This window comes from Elgaria multicarinata, chromosome 21, assembly GCF_023053635.1.
Source record: "Elgaria multicarinata webbii isolate HBS135686 ecotype San Diego chromosome 21, rElgMul1.1.pri, whole genome shotgun sequence".
NCBI lineage: Eukaryota > Metazoa > Chordata > Lepidosauria > Squamata > Anguidae > Elgaria > Elgaria multicarinata.
The window spans coordinates 9,600,553-9,616,326 of NC_086191.1; the positions used below are offsets into that span (position 1 = coordinate 9,600,553).

At 48.8% G+C, this 15,774-nt stretch overlaps 1 protein-coding gene across 1 annotated transcript; it reads left to right on the forward strand.

Annotated features, from left to right (window-relative positions):
• The first annotated feature begins 152 nt into the window (after positions 1-152).
• On the forward strand, positions 153-15,774 carry DCST1 (DC-STAMP domain containing 1). Its single transcript, XM_063146263.1, has 16 exons — positions 153-231; positions 1,728-1,853; positions 2,254-2,328; positions 2,949-3,077; positions 4,139-4,278; positions 5,491-5,668; positions 6,334-6,477; positions 7,233-7,354; positions 7,455-7,615; positions 8,804-8,903; positions 9,150-9,245; positions 9,758-9,884; positions 10,846-10,962; positions 11,448-11,590; positions 12,627-12,740; positions 15,468-15,774. Exons 1-16 carry the CDS (start codon positions 153-155, stop codon positions 15,711-15,713), a joined length of 2,097 nt encoding a protein of 698 aa, XP_063002333.1. The 3' UTR covers positions 15,714-15,774.

Genomic DNA, 15,774 nt, shown 5'->3' on the forward strand with positions numbered 1-15,774 from the left:
ATGTTTTAAAAAAAGGACTGTTCTAATTTTGTGTCTTGCTCTTGCTTAAGCCCATATTGTGGTCCCTCTGGTGTGTTCACTCTTCAGAGTGGGGTTTGCGTCTTTTGAGAGCACCTCTTTCATTTGTTTGTTTAGCAGTGGTATAAGGAGCCATGGGACGCCAGGTCGCCAAAGGGAAGGATCAAGGAGTCAAGAAGCAACCGGGCCGATGGCAAAAGCCCGCCAATACGAGTGAGTGGTGATTTCTCTGACCCTCCGGTGCCTTCACCCCTGCCCAAGCCTTGGGAAAAGACAAAATCTACACCGCGGGAGAAGGGGGCGCTATAGGGGATGCATTAGGTTGGCCTCAGAGGTTCTCTTTGTAGATCCACTATCAAGATCTATTTGATTGCGGGTCCTTCTCAGTGGTGGCCCCACATCTTTGAAACTCCCCTCCCAAGGGATATGTGTATGGCTCCTTCTTTATTATCCTCTAAGGGCATAATCCCTATGCAGTTTAGACAGAAAAAGGCCTACAGCTCCCAGCATCCCTCAGCCAGAAAGAAGGCCTACAGCTCCCAGCATTCCCCAGCCAGAAAGAAGGCCTACAGCTCCCAGCATTCCCCAGCCAGAAAGAAGGCCTACAGCTCCCAGCATTCCCCAGCCAGAAAGAAGGCCTACAGCTCCCAGCATTCCCCAGCCAGAAAGAAGGCCTACAGCTCCCAGCATTCCCCAGCCAGAAAAAAAGGCCTACAGCTCCCAGCATACCCCAGCCAGAAAAAAAGGCCTACAGCTCCCAGCATTCCCCAGCCAGAAAAAAGGCCTACAGCTCCCAGCATCCTTCAGCCAGAAATTGTATTTGTATTAGTTAAGTTATAAACTGTTCTGTGTTTTGCTTAAAATGCATTCTATAAATGTGTGTGTGTGTGTGTGTGTGTGTGTGTGTGTGTGTGTGTGTGTATAATTCACACACATAAAAACACACAAATACTCTTGTTCTGTTTGAACATATATCATATTGTGGTCAATTTCATTCAGATGCTTATTTAGATATATGGACTGCTTATATTAACATATACATTTGAAATGAAAGTGTTGAGTTCCCCCCTCCCTTTTTAAATTAATGGTGTGGTGAACATTGTGAATGTCTGTTTTTCTTATGTGGTTTTTGCTACTGCTGTTGTTTCTTGTTTTTTCTACCTTTTTGTTTTGTTATCAATACAAATACATATTATTATTATTTTAAAAAATGACAAGAAAATTGACATTGATAATAGACAAACAACAAATAGGGCTGCAAAGTAAATTCAAAAGCAGTTCTGACAGCGTGAAAAGAAGAACATATGGGTGAAAGTATATCTTGAACATTATTTATTCCAGAATTGTATAAACAGACATCATCTTTCGATGATTCTATTAAATTGTTTCCTTGGGTAGCTTCCTGAAAAAGGTAAGTCAACTTTGTTAGTAATGGAATGTCCCAACTTTATAAAAACAAGACAAGAATCAATCTGAGGTTGTAGGAGTGGATTTCTAATATTCGGCTATCGAAAATTTTGCAGCATCCTGTAAATTAAACATTTGTTCTAAACCAAACTTTCCATTTCAGTATCCCTAAAGCTGTCTTTAGATCAAATAGCCCCACCAGTAGGCAGAAAATCCACCCCAGCTAATCATCGTTGATGGTGTTTGGATACATTTTTGAGATCACCTGCGCACATATTATTAACCCTTTTGTCTCCTCACAGCTCTAAAGCACGGCCTCAGCATTGTACTGCCTCGGTTTTGCATCATTTTTTTGTGGAGCCAGCCTGACGAATTTATACCAGCCAAATTTTTCCTGGGGGCAGGAGTTGGGAGCTTATTTGCTTTGGGTGAGTCTACTTAGACTCAAATAAAGGGTGTTTTTTGTCGGGGTGGGAGGACCTGCAACCGATCCAAGTGCTGTTGGAAGGCAGGCGGATGCATGTGGGGCAGAAAAGAATTTGGGGGCAGGAGAGAGCCCCCCATACACATGCAATCCTGTGCATTGAATTGGGCTTACTGCTTGGAGTTCCAACTTTCATTTATTTCAGGGGTGATGAACCTCAAAGAGCCACGCCTCCTTTTCTTAGCCCCTCTGACCTTTTGGGGGTGCCCCTTCTAAAAAGGTTGAAATCCCCCCCACTCCGGCTTAGTTACCAACAGTAAGAGGGTTCCGTTAAAATATGCTGATTCTTTTTGTGTTTTGCTCCTCCCTCTACCTTTTGCCCCGCCCACTGACTTGGAATCCAGGGGTCTCTTACCTCCTGATTTTCCCGATGACCATCACCGAAGACCACAAGGTTGAGCTGATGAGCAGCATGGCAGGTGAGGGCGGGAAGCGAGGGCGAGTGAGGTTCTGGGGCGTGGGATGAGACGCAGGGGTGGAAGAATTCAGAAGCCATGGAGGCTGGTGGCTCCCATGCCAGTGGGGCAGTGAATTCGCCCTGGGTTTCACTCAGAACTCTAAAAAGGCTAACCAAGTTGCTTCTGCACCTTGGATAGAGAAATCTTTTCAAATAAACAGTTAAGTAAATGTCACTTGCGGGTTTCGTAATTGCTATAATACAGGTGGTCATCTAATGCCCCACTCCATAAGATCATTGAATCCCGGGTCTACTGGTAGCTGGGGATGAGGGAAGTTGTAGTCCAACACACACAGAGGATACTGGGTTGGGGTGAATCCCTCCTACTGCAGCTAAGGCTGTAACCCCAACAAATGTGTATAACCGAAACAATCACATATTCCTTTCCTGTTTCCCCCCTGCCTCCACTTTCCTGTCTTGTGTTGAATTTTAAATTGTAAGGTCATTGGGGCAGGGACCTATCACCTTGTTCTCTGTAAAATGCATACAAAAGTGGCTGTTTAAAGAAGGAATAATCAAACCAGGTGATCCAACGGCCTGGATGTTAACTGAACCTGACTATCACCTCTGTTCCTTCCCTAGGTGTGGCCGCCCTGGGCTGGGGCACGTCCCCGCACTTCCGTTGTGCCAGCCTCCTGGTGATACCCAAATTCCTGGGCAAAGAAGGGCGGATTTACATCCTCACTTATGTGTTGGCAGCGATCTATGATGGTACGAGAAATACCCGTCTTTACGAAGGACTCATTTTCCCTTCCATCTCGACGGCTCCAACCATGACCCCTTCCTTCCCCGTTCCGTAATTTGGGGCTCAACGCTTTCACTACCCCCCTGCCGGATAGTTTGGTTTAGCGTTGGTATATAAGGTCACTGTGTTCTTTACACTTAAAAATAAAAGAGAGAGTGAGACCAGGTTTTGCTTACAACGAACCAGATTTCCGGGTCAAGAAATTCTGTGCTCCGTGTGGAACTACAGAGATTTGCACCAGTTCTTACTTGGTGTTATTTATTTATTTATTAAATTTATATACCGCCCCATAGCCAAAGCTCTCTGGGCGGTTTACAAAAGTTAAAAACAGTGAACATTAAAAAGTAAACAAAATTTAAAACCATCAATCATATAAAAACAACAGTATCCATTTAAACAACAGTTCTGGGGTCCATTAAAAAACAAATAAACTTAGCAGATGTAGTTAGATGCTGTTAAATGCTCAGGCACTTAAAGTCTTGACTTGGCGCCGAAAAGATAACAAAGTTTGCGCCAGGCGAGCCTCATCGGGGAGATCATTCCATAATTGGGGGGCCACCACTGAAAAGGCCCTCTCCCTTGTTGCCATCCTCCAAGCTTCCCTCGGGGTAGGCACTCGGAGGAGGACCTTAGATGCTGAGCGCAGTGTACGGGGAGGTTCATGTCGGGAGAGGCGTTCCGTCAGGTATTGTGGTCCCAAGCCGTGTAATTATTCTGCAATTATTCCCTCTATTTGCAATGTTCAAGGTGTGAGTGCCAATGCTTATGTAGCTGGAACTGTACCGTCCATGCATGAGAAGGAGGTAATTAGCAGGCTCGGGGGGGGGGAACCCCTTGCCAGAAAAAGGAGCCCCCAAGAGCTCCCCCAAAATGGCTGAAAGCAGTTGGACCCCCATGCTGCAGTGGGCCCCAAGGCTGTTGTCTTCAGGGAATTGCGGCAGTGGTGATCTCCGCTCCACCCCTGGATGACGGAGAGCAGTGGGTGCCAGGTTCCCTGTCCCGCTTGACTTCCTCCTCCTTCCCCCAGGCCCCGTAGCGAACATCCGGCACAATCTCGGCGAAGTCGTCCGTTCCATCAGCTGCACCGTGGAGCTGCAGATTGAGAATGCCAAGCGCTCTTGGAAGGTGTCGTTGGCCCCGTTGCGCAAGATCCTCTCGGACATGGTGGTGAGGAAAGAAACACGGTTTAGATCGCCAAGCTGGGGGGCTAGTCTTCTTGGAAGTGCCTGAGCATTTGGCAGAGGTGAGGAAATCCAGCCCTCCTGGGAGTTCCAATCCAGCCCTCTGGCATTCTCTAAGTCAGCCCTCCTCAACCTGGGGCGCTCCAGATGTGTTGGACTGCATCTCCCAGAATGCCCCAGCTGGGGCATTCTGGGAGTTGTAGTCCAACACATTTGGAGCGCCCCAGGTTGAGGAAGGCTGCTCTAAGTGGATCTGCCCCCTTTTTTCCCAGCTTCTGTGCTATTTTTTTCTCCATTCTAAAATGCTGAAATGCCTCTCTAACACTTTGCTACTGGCACAAAGAGCTTCAGCCTAAAATATGTGGGTATTTTTGGCTCTGAGCCTCTTGCCTTCAGCTCCGCCCACCATGGGGAGGCAGTCCTGATAACTTCTCTGAAATTGAATTCGGAGGTGATCTTTGCTGATGAGCTTCTCAATAGCATCTGCCCAGCCACTGGACTGAATGGACCATTGGTATGACCCAGCCATGCTCTTCCTTCATTCTCAGGAACTGTGAGGATGCGGGGTTGGTTGACCTCTTGAGCCAGCCAGGCCTGTTGCTTCGGAAAAGATGTGAGACCATCATGGGCTCATGCCAGGCGCTGCGACCTCAGTACCCCTTGCCCAGTCCGTCTCCCTCCTGTCCTGGCTTCAGCTTGCTGCTGAAACAACATCCTCCTGTTTCCTAGTTGACAAGAGCGCCAGCTGGCCAGGCTCTCTCTAAGCTCTCCGTGGTCCTGTTGCAGCTGTCCTTTACACAAGTGGGCTTCTGCCTTTATCTGGTCTGATGCACTTACCTTGACTGTTTTTTCTCTACTGGTCTCAAGCTCACCTGCCTTGACCTGGTCATCCTACGTGGACTAGATCTTGCTCAGATCTGATCCTGTCGAGATCACGTTAGCTTCCCCTGTATGCTCAGGACATCTCCCATCCCCAGCACTGCGTTTCTGTGTAGCATAAGAAACGCCACACTGGATTGAATCAAAGGCCTGTTTCGTTCAGCACAGTGGCCACCAGATGCGCCAAACAGAACCTCCTGCTGGGCACGAATGCAATAGCACCCTTCCACTCATGTCCCCCAGTAACCAGTTCACTGCCTCTGATGCTGGATGTAATATTCAACCGTCCTGATGACTTGAAACCATGTTTCTGTTGCAGAAGAGCGGAGAGACCCTGAGATCCGAAACCCGAGAGGTCTCCCAATCCTTCTCGGAGCTGAACAAGCAGGTGGCCAGCCAGGAGGGCTACGACGAGCGCTTGGTGAGGAAAGCCATCCGGAAAGCCAACCCTTCCACGCAGGAGGTGTACGAGGCAAAGACGCGGATGCGCTGCACGTGTGAGCATGCGAGGACGTGTGTGTGCGCGGAGGGGGGCTTCAATCAGGAAGAGGCGAACAATAACATTTTAAACAAGGCATTGCTCCCCATCACCCACCTCTGCAAGAAAATTAAAATACAGATGAAATTGTCAGACGTAGGAGTAGGAGAATGAGGGATTCTTGACATTGTCTTGCCACTTCTTCTTCGGTGTGATTCCTGTTTACGGCTCGCTTTGTGCGAATGGTAAACGTGTGCAAACTGAGAAGCCATAAACCGGGAGATTTCTGCACGTCTCCCCAAATTTGCGAACATTTCCTCACTGGATTGAATCCGCCTCGATTTAGCCTACAGAGGAAATTTGCGCAAATTCGGGGAGCTTTGCACAGATTTGGGGGAATCCGCATTACGATGTTTGCACAAATCCAGCCGGGAATTGGGAACGTGATGAAACCCAGGCACGTGTTGGACAATTTGTGGATATTTTTGGTACACAAAGCTTCGAACGGGGATTGTTTGCATGTTTTGTGAGCCGAAACAAAATTCTCAAGACATCTCTCTTTGGCACGGTGTGTTGATGGCCCTCTCATTTGCAAGGATATTTTGAACCTGGGGGGGGTGGTGTTAAAAGGGAACGGAAAAATAACGAACGGGTGGAAAGTTATGGCATTCTCTCTCCTTCTAGACATAATCGACAAAGCCATCACGCGCTGCCGTAACTGGTTCAACACCAAGCACCAATCCTGCATGAGCACCATCTCAGTGCCCCTCATCAACCACCTGCTCTGCGTTCCCATGAAATTCACCTTCCTCTGCCATTTTGCCAAGCGTGAGTCGCGGCCGAGGGTGAGAGGAGTCGGGTGGGTTTGCCTAATCTCCTCCTAAAGCCGTCCGAGTTTGCAGCCATCGCGGCATCTCGTGGTAGCGAAGTCCATCGCTTTGCTCTGGGATGAAGTCCCTCGGTTGATCTATCTCGAATCCCCCTGCCCCCCAGCTTCGTGGGACGGCCCCATTGGGTTCAAGTAGGGCGTAGAGATCTTCCTCCACACCAGGCATAAGTTTGTATGCCTCTGTCCTGACCCCTGTCTCGCTTTTTTTCTGAGCTAAAATGCCCCAGACTTTGCAACCTTGTGAAAAAGGATTTTAAAGAACCAGCTAACCGATCCGGATGCGCTTCGGAGACAGGAGGGGCAAAACCTGCTTCGACTCACCAAGTTTGCTAGTAAAACTGTGTCTGCCCTGTACCACTTTAGATAGCAGGTGCCAGGCGGGGGTGCTGAGATGATGGAAAACTCTTCCACACCCAAAATATATTTGCCCAAAAATGAACATAGCACAGAGATTTTTGCTAGAACCAAAAATACACTCCTCGGCCATAGAAAGCTAGCCTCACAGATAGAAGGGTAGTCTAGAACGCTTTATCCTGAAATGCTAGTTTGTATGTGCAAGGATGGTCTGGGGTGGGGTAGGGAGGAATATTGCCATCTCACGTGGTATAGTCCCGCCCAGGGTTGACCACCTCTGTGAGAATGTGTTCTCCTGGTGCCCATCTCGCTCTTCCGCCCCGGTGCTCTTCTTCCTCAGTCATGAATGCCTGGTGCCGTGACAAGATCCCCGTGGAAGGGAATTTCGGCCAGACCTATGACCGGGTCAATGGTTCGGTGGAAAGCTTAAACGAGGACTTCACCACCAGCTTAGTGGTCAAGGTGCGTGGGGGCTGGCTTTCTATTACCAGGGATCCCGCAGGGCATGGGGGGTGCTTTGCGATCCCCTCCACCTCTTCCCCTCTCTTTGTCACCTGTCTAGGAAGAGCATCAGTCTATGCTAGTGGGGGCCGACATCTCTTCCCACAAACACCTGGTGGACGACGTCAACGAAGAGCTGGCTGAGCATGGCAGAAGCTTGGGTACTGCCATGTCCATCTTTCGGGTCCTGCTCTCATCCATGTTCATCCTCGTTTTTGCCTCGTGAGTCTGATGGGCGCAAGGGAGTGGCCGGGGGTGGGGACTTCTGCTTGGTCCCAGAGCACATGGTTTGCCTGCAGCTGGTGCGGGAAAACTGCCACGGGCCCCCGCTTTGCTCAGGACAATGCATAGGCATGTAGCGAGGGGCAGATGAGAAACTGAACCCCACTGGGACATAAAAAGGGAGAATTGGACGGCCCCCAAACCCATGATGAGCAGGAACCCCCATTTGAGAGCAGATGTGGGTCACCCAGGGGCATAGTGGTCAATTTATATATTTTTTCTTTATTCTTTATCAATACATTTATTATTTCTTTATTGCTGCATCGATTATTACATAGAAGTCAATTTATTACGTCTTTCTTTATTATTATTTATGTATTACATTTGCTGGAGTTCCCTGGGCGGTTCGCAGCAATTAAAACCTGAACAGACCCAATGGTAAAATACAGATCATAAAATACAATATATAAAAGTTTAAAACGACCGTATAAAAAGAATAAAAAAGAACCAAACAGAGCTGGCAAGAGTGCGAAATAAATAAAACTAATAAAATTAAAATGCAATGTGGGAGAAAAACAAACTGAAGAACTAAAATGCCAGGGAGGATAATAATAATAAAAAAGTCTTCTTTGCCTGGCGCCCAAAAGCATAGAATGTAGGAGCCCAGCGAATCTCTCTGGGAAGCTCATTCCACCACGGAGGTGCCACAGTTTGGGAGTGCAAGGGCTCACCTGTCAGCCGTGACCCAAGGGAGAGTCCCAAAATGAAGGCAGCTGTGTTGATCATCTCGACAAACCAGTTCTAGAAGTTTCCATCTCGAGCAGGAGCAGGGCTTTGGTAAAATGAGTGAGTCCGAGGCTCAGAGGGAACAGGGAAGTCAAGGCGTGTGTGTGTGTGTGTGTGTGTGTGTGTGTGTAAATATCAGCATCCCTGCTAATCCAAAAATGCCTGTCCCTGTGAGCCTGGTGCCACTCCACTACTGGATCTCCTGTATCTTCTCCCAAACCATGAGGACTAGTTGCTTGCTTCGTTTTTAAATGGCAAAGTCAAGCCTGAAGGTTGCCGACGTCGGCTGGTGGGGTGGAGGTGGGTCTCTGTGTGATTATAGGGGGAACTGGGCAGACAAGATGGAAGTGACCCTCCCTCTTGCCAACTTTTCCCTATTTCCCCCACATTTTCCTCTTCAAGGGCTTTCTCCTATACCAACCGTTACAACCAAGACATCCGCTTTGACAATCTTTATATATCCCGCTATTTCCGCCAGATAGATGCCCGGCGTCGGAAACAGGTAAGGATCAGCTGGGTGACTGCAGGCGGGGGTGGGGGCTGCACACAGCCGGGGTCAAAGGTTACCAGGGGGTGGTGACACTCAGGGCTGGGGGGTGTAGTCTTTAGTATGATGTTATGTGTACACTGCCCAGAGATCTCAATGATATAGGGTCAGATACAAATGTTTTAACAAAACACAAATGTTGCCAAAGCTCTGATTTGTACCTCTGCTCCCCCTCCCCAAAACCCACCGGTAATCCTTCAGAAGAAACGTACGCTTCTGCCCTTGCGGCGTGCCGAGCAAAGCAGCGTCATTGATCCTTCGCGTCTGGCTTTCCAGCCGGCTGAGACCAAGAACGTGGTAAATGGATGGGGTTTGGGTGCAGAGGCCTACGGAGCCCGTAGGGAAAGTTGGAGGAGGGGTGAGGGCATAAAATGTGGACGCTGGTCTCCTGCTTTGCCTTTTAATGACTCCATAGAAAGGGGGGATCCTGGGGGAGGCAGAGCCTGCTACACAGAGAGTAGAGAAGTTCGCCACCACCGCATGCAATGGAGTGAGGCCGTAGAGTCGAGAAATTGTAAACGCGGCTGCGCCGTTTGAATGTTTTGGATGAAGGGGGTGGAGACACACAGCCCAGGTGTTGTTGGATTACAACTCCCATCATCCTTGGCCACGATGGTTGGGGCTGATGGGAACTGGAGTCCAGATCCCCCCACCCCTGTGTTGGAGAAAGGCATCACAATCTTTGTGGTCCTTTCTCCACCCCACCCCCTCCGATGCTGAGCGTGCCTTTTTCACTACCGTTTTTCATGTTGGCCCCTCCGTGTCTCCCCCCCCCCCACGCTTCTGCCTGCCCCTTTGCTTCTTTCCAGATGATGGAGTTGCTGGGCTGCATGCCAGCCTTGATCTTCCTGCTGATTGCTTGTGCCCTTGATTTTCTGCTGTACACCATATTCAGTACCATCAGGCACCACTCCTTCGTGGAGTACTCTTTCCGCAGTAAGCTGTGACCTACGGCACCCTTTTCCATCCCCCTGCCCCGGAAGGGAGGTTTTCCGTTTTTCATCTTCTAGCCCTGCCTTAAACATCAGCTGGAGATGTTAAACACATGAAACAGGCGATGCTTTGTTTAGTTCAAATTGATTTCCGTACATTTATATCCTGACACTGGGCTCAAGGTGATAGGAGTTCCCTGGAGGAGTCTCCCATCCAAACGCTGGCCGAACATAAATCCGCTTAGCTTTAGCAAAGCAGCTGCGTGTTCCGTTCTCAACTCTATGACCCTATTCACATGACACGCTAACCCACAGCGGTTAAGCATTTGAGCTAAACATTATGGCTTAGCCGTGTCCCGTGAACCATGACTTAGCATGTTGTGTGAACCATGGTTTAAACATGCTTATTAACCTTTTGCAGCAAAATGGTTAGTCGCCTAACCATGGTTTAGCGTGTTGTCTGAACAGGCCCTATGACTTTTTGATCTCTGTAGCAGAAGGCAAACCAGTGTGGTGTAGTGGTTAGTGTTGGGACTCAGACTTGGGAGATCCGGGTTTATTTTATTTATTTATTTATTTATTACATTTCTATACCGCCCGATAGCCGGAGCTTAGCAATGAAGTTCATTGGGTGCCTTTGGGCTCGTCACTGACTCTCAGCCTAACCTACCTTACAGGGTTGTTGTTGTGAAGTTAAAATGGAGAGGAGGAGGATCGTGTAGGCCACCTTGGGTTCTTTAAAAGAAAAAAAGGAGGCATATAAATATAATAAAGAACACCAAATAAATAAATTTCCCATATAGTGCCAGCTGCAGATTTGGAAAGGGGGCGGTATCAGTGGCGCCCATTTCTTCCTCCCTGCGATAATCAATAGGATCCCAGTCCTAGAGAGAAAGGGCAGGCGAGGGAGCAGGCACTGGCAATAGGGCCGTGTAAGCCGCCTGGGGTCTTCTCTTTGTCTCCAGGCAGCCACCACTTGGAAGTCAAGGTCGGCGGGAAAACGATGATGGCACGGCTTCTCCGGAGCACCATTGGAGCCCTGAACACCTCCTCTGAGATGATGATGGAGACGACCAATGTGCGTAAGTCGGGGGTCAGGGGGAAGCAGGCAAGGACGCAGGGTGCCAGCACATTGCAGCGGACCAGGGTCATAAGGTTGGGCCGACCTTTTTTGATCAGCCTTCCTGGGCAAGGGGTGAGTTGGTCACTTTCTGGTCAATATTCAGCACCTTGGGTAGCTTCTTTTAGAGTTCTGACTGGTTCCAACTGAAACCTGGAGCGGATTCACTGCTCCACTGGCCTCGGCGCCACCAGCCGCCACTGGATGCTACCACCAAAAAGGCCCTTTCCCAGGTGTCCATCCACTGTAGCTCAGATGGCAGTGGTAGCCAGAGAGGTCTCTTGCTGAAGATCATACAAATAGAGGGAGTCCTTCAGGTTACCCAGAAACATTTCTCCATGATATGCTAGTTTCCACTTGCACAAGGCATTTTTGGTTGTTTTCTTTTCCCAAGGGCTGGGGAGTTTCTTCCGACCGCACGGCTCCCTCTTTCTTTGCCTCCTACAGAGTGTTTGCCGGACGCACGAGGAATGAACAATGAGCAGTACCTGAACTGCGCCATTCCCCTGGGTGCCTTGGTGTTCCTGTGTTTCGCGCAAGTGTACGTCTTCCGTCTCCGTCGCATCATCGCTGCTTTCTATTTCCCCAAGGTTGGTATGACGGGCCGAGGACTGAAACTTCTCCCCAGACTCCGCCGGAGCCTCCCTCTGGTGGCCTTCATCGCCTCTCCTTCAAGTTCATGGCATCCTCCTCATCCTCATGATTGCCGCTGTTATCGTTAATATTATCACCATTTATGATTGTCATCTTTATGACGACATGATAATTTCTATTCTGCTTTTCACCTTAGAATCAATTCATCCCAATTTGCAAGATAAAATCAAGGTAAAATTGCAAGAAAACAAGGATTAAAAACAAGGAAACAATTATAAAAACAAAGTTAGTGTCCAGGAAAATACATGAGCAACCAAGTGTGTCTTTGAGTTGTCAGAAGTTGTGTTATCGTCATTATCATTCTTATTATTAATGTTTATTCAGGACATAATTTTATGCACGTTTAGACAGAAAAAAAGGCCTACAGCTGCCATGCTGGGGGTTGTAGGCCTTTTTCCTATCAAAACATGGATAAGATTGCATCTTCACTTTCAAAGAGTCTACAATTTTCTACGAGGAGTCTTGCGGCCCCTTAAAGAGTAACGAATTTATTTTGGCGTGAGCTTTCATATACAATGCCCTCTTCATCAGATGCACAATAAAACATTATATATAAATTAAAACTACAGTATAAAACCAAAGTAATCACCAGCCACAGTGTTACAATTTCCAACTACAATCACAGTTTTGAAAACGGCAGGAACTCGAAAATTAAAGCATCTGGGGGAATAATGATATCTTGACTTGGTATCGAAAAGACCAGTGTTGATGGTGCCGGTGAGCTTCTCTAGGGAGAGTGTTCTGGAACTGGGGCGCCACCACTAAGAAGCCCCTCTTGCCTTAGTAGCCCCCAAGCTCATGTCATTTGGTGGGGGCACCCAGAGAAGGTTTTATTATGGGTCTGTGAAAACAGGCGACAACCCTCCATTCAACCTTGGCGGTGGCTCATTCCAGGCCTAGGACAGCTACGCAACATGGCTCTTTCCTCCTTGTGTAGACACGCAAATACATGCTCTCCCTTCTCTTTTTTAGCGGGAGAAGAAGCGCATTCTCTTTCTCTATAATGAGATGCTGCGGCAGCGCGTGGCTTTCATCACGGTGCAGCGGAAACGCATCATCCTGCGGGCCCGGCGGCACAAAAGATTGGTAAGTAGCCATGTCAGCGCCATCACGCTGTTCGGGCTCTTTGTCGTCCACCGGAGCAGCCTCCTTGCCTTTGATTCGGCTTGTGCTCCCAATTAAGAAGGGGAGAATCTGTTTGTTTAAATAATTTTTACCCCAGTCTTCAGCCAAAAAAGAGCTCCCAAAGGAGCTTACAAAAGATGAATAAGGAGACAGACCCTGTCCTCAGGTTTACAATCTAAGAGACACGACACAAAAGGAAAAGGGATTGGGAGGGAGGAGGAAAAAGAAGCAGAACTCAAGTCCCGGTTCTTCGTTTCAGAGTTCTTACAGGTGTTCTTTTTGGAAGGTAAGGGTGAAACAAACTTCCTCCTCTGGCAGATGGATGGGGCTAGGTTGCTGTGATGTTATTCCAGGGAGGGCGGGGATGCAGCCTCCGAGCGGTCCTTGGTTCTGTCTATTTCTGATTCGTGTCATAAGAACATCAGAAAAGCCATTCCTGGTCAAACTTGAAAGCCTCTCTAGTATAGCATTCTGTCCCACAGTGGCTACCCAGAAGCCTCTGGGAAACCCATGAGCAGATCCACAAGGACACCCTCTTATTACCCATAATTCATTCTGTTCAGCGCATTAATGTGCGATTTAAAAAAAACCTTTTGAAAATACATATTATGATACAGATTTTTTAAATATGTATTCAAATCCGTACTGCATATTCTCTCAAAAATCCCTTTTTAAAATCTGGACCTCGATACAGCTATATAAACTGCTGAGAACTGCAGCGCAAAGTTTGTGGAGGAGTAAAAATTCCAGTGGATAGAGTCCGAGAGGTCCAGATCAGACAGTACATCTTGGAATTCGCAAAAGCTGATATACGTCGCTCCGAATGGGGGAAAACAACTGATTAGCACTGCCAATTCCAGATTTTTTAATGAAAATATGGCAAATAGCTTGGTTAACCAAACATGCCGTATTTTACGAGATGTTTTTACAGCAGCTTTCCCCAAACTGGTGCCGTCCAGATGTGTTGGACTGCAACATCCATTATCCCCAGTTCACATGGGCTGTGTAGACTGTGGATGATGGGCATTGTTATCTAGCACACTTGAAAGGTGCTAAGTTGGGGAAGTCTGTTTTACAGGAAACAAATAAAAAAGAAATGGTCACTTGTTTGTTAATGGTTACAGAAAAAAAGTCGGTATCGGTTAATTTCTGGAATAATGAGATTTGACCCTAAGGGGAAAACCCTACATTCTTTTTGTGTGTATTATGATTTCGTAGTAGCAATGTACATTTCTGAGAATTGTGTCCTCTTTGACAGAATGTTCTGGTGCTCATTTAAACACCATGTATTTCCCCCCTTTCTTTTTATACAGTAAAATTATATATGTATAGACTGGACCCAGCCCAGACCTGTGTGCTCTCTGCATATCTTGCGCATGGGCCTTTGAGTGCCATTGATACCTTTGCAAGAAGGCGTCCCCCGTTTCCTGCCCGTTTTGGTCCGCTACGGCCCGGCCCTCCACCCCTGAGCTGTGCAGAGACCTCAGGGCGTGGCTTCCTGTTGGCTCAGCAGAACAAGAGCGGCCTCTGGTTTTCTCCTCCCGTCGGGACCAACCGTTGAGCAAATTACCAGCACAGCCTGACGCTTTCAGTGCCTGATTACCAGGGCAGGTTGGCTTGTTTCAAGCCGGGACCTCTGATATGCAGAGCATGTCCTCAGGCCGGCCCTGCCACGAGGCACGGCGATGCACCTGCCTCAGTCAGCAGATCCTAGAGGGGTGGGCAGGGCCCGACATCAAGGGCCCACACCTTAGCAGAGGCCCACAGACAAAAGCCCCCTGGACTTGCTTTTGCTTTTCATCTTTGCAACCTGTTTGTTCACCTCGCTCTGGCTCAGATAAAGGTGGTTGTGAGAGGGAAGAGCAGGAGATGCCGTAGCCTCCTTGCTCACTGGTCCTCTGTCGGTTAAGCAAGCAAGTGTAGCGATGATGAGGAAGAGGAGGAGGAGGAGCAAGAGACGTGGTGACAAGCACAATGAGAAAGCAGACCTCCACAGCCACACCCACCCGTCTTACAAGACAGGACTATGTGTGTCCTGTATCCTAGCCCATTCCCCTCAGGTGTGGTGAAGGACAGGATCCTCATTCCCATGTCAAAGTAAGATCCAGCAGTTTGGTTCCGTATATGGAATGGTGGAGGGGGAACGCCATCTTGTCCTTTGCCTCAGGCAGCAAAATTTCTTTGGACGCACAGGCTCTGCAGTCTCCGTTCCAGAGGCAGGTTCATCAGCCCCATTTCCACTTGCCACAGAACGTGGCGGTGGAGTGGACCTGTGCCACTTCACACCGCAAATGGAGGTGGGGAACGCCTGTTGTTGTGCCTCCATAGATATCAATATACCTTTTAGAAGCCCTCTCTGCATGTAGAAAGCTAGCACTGCAGGGAGAGCTGGGTTAGTCTCTTGATGTGCTAGCTTTCTGCTTTTGAGGACTTGGCTTTAAAACGCACACACACACACACACACACACCAAAAGATGCTAGGGGTTGAATGTGGGACTTTTCTGCATGCAGTGCATGTGCTCCATCACTGCCCCCACAGGATGCTGCTGGCAGTGGCCTTCCCAACTCAGACTGAGTTCTTCTGTAGGTTTGCAACCCGAGATCTCTGCAGCTGTTCCTGGAGAGGCCAGCCTTTGTCTGCCTCTCCGACAGGCACTGAGCACCCCCTCTTATTCCTCCTGACTGCAGGAGAAGCCCTTCCTGGACCGACTGGGCCGCTGGTTCCCGTCCCTGCAGCGCTTTCTCCGACGGCGCTGCATTCTCTGCAACTTGCCAGAATCCCACAACTCCCGCCTGTGCCCGAACCCAGACTGCGGCACCCTGTACTGCCGGCTGTGCTGGCAGGATATGGGCCGGGTCTGTTATGTGTGCCGCTCCGATGAGGTGCTCTCTGATGACGACAGCAGCGATGGGCAGGCGGACTACGCCGATTGAGGCAGGATGCGTGCGCTGGGATAGGAGTGGGGGTATGCCGTGGGGTTTTATTTTCCTGTTA

Excerpts from the sequence above, each read along its gene's own strand:
- DCST1 (XM_063146263.1), top strand. The coding sequence starts at position 153 with ATGGGACGCCAGGTCGCCAAAGGGAAGGATCAAGGAGTCAAGAAGCAA. Across the intron at positions 4,279-5,490 it reads AGATCCTCTCGGACATGGTG|AAGAGCGGAGAGACCCTGAG; the intron begins GTGAGGAAAGAA and ends TTTCTGTTGCAG. Across the intron at positions 6,478-7,232 it reads CCTCTGCCATTTTGCCAAGC|TCATGAATGCCTGGTGCCGT; the intron begins GTGAGTCGCGGC and ends CTTCTTCCTCAG.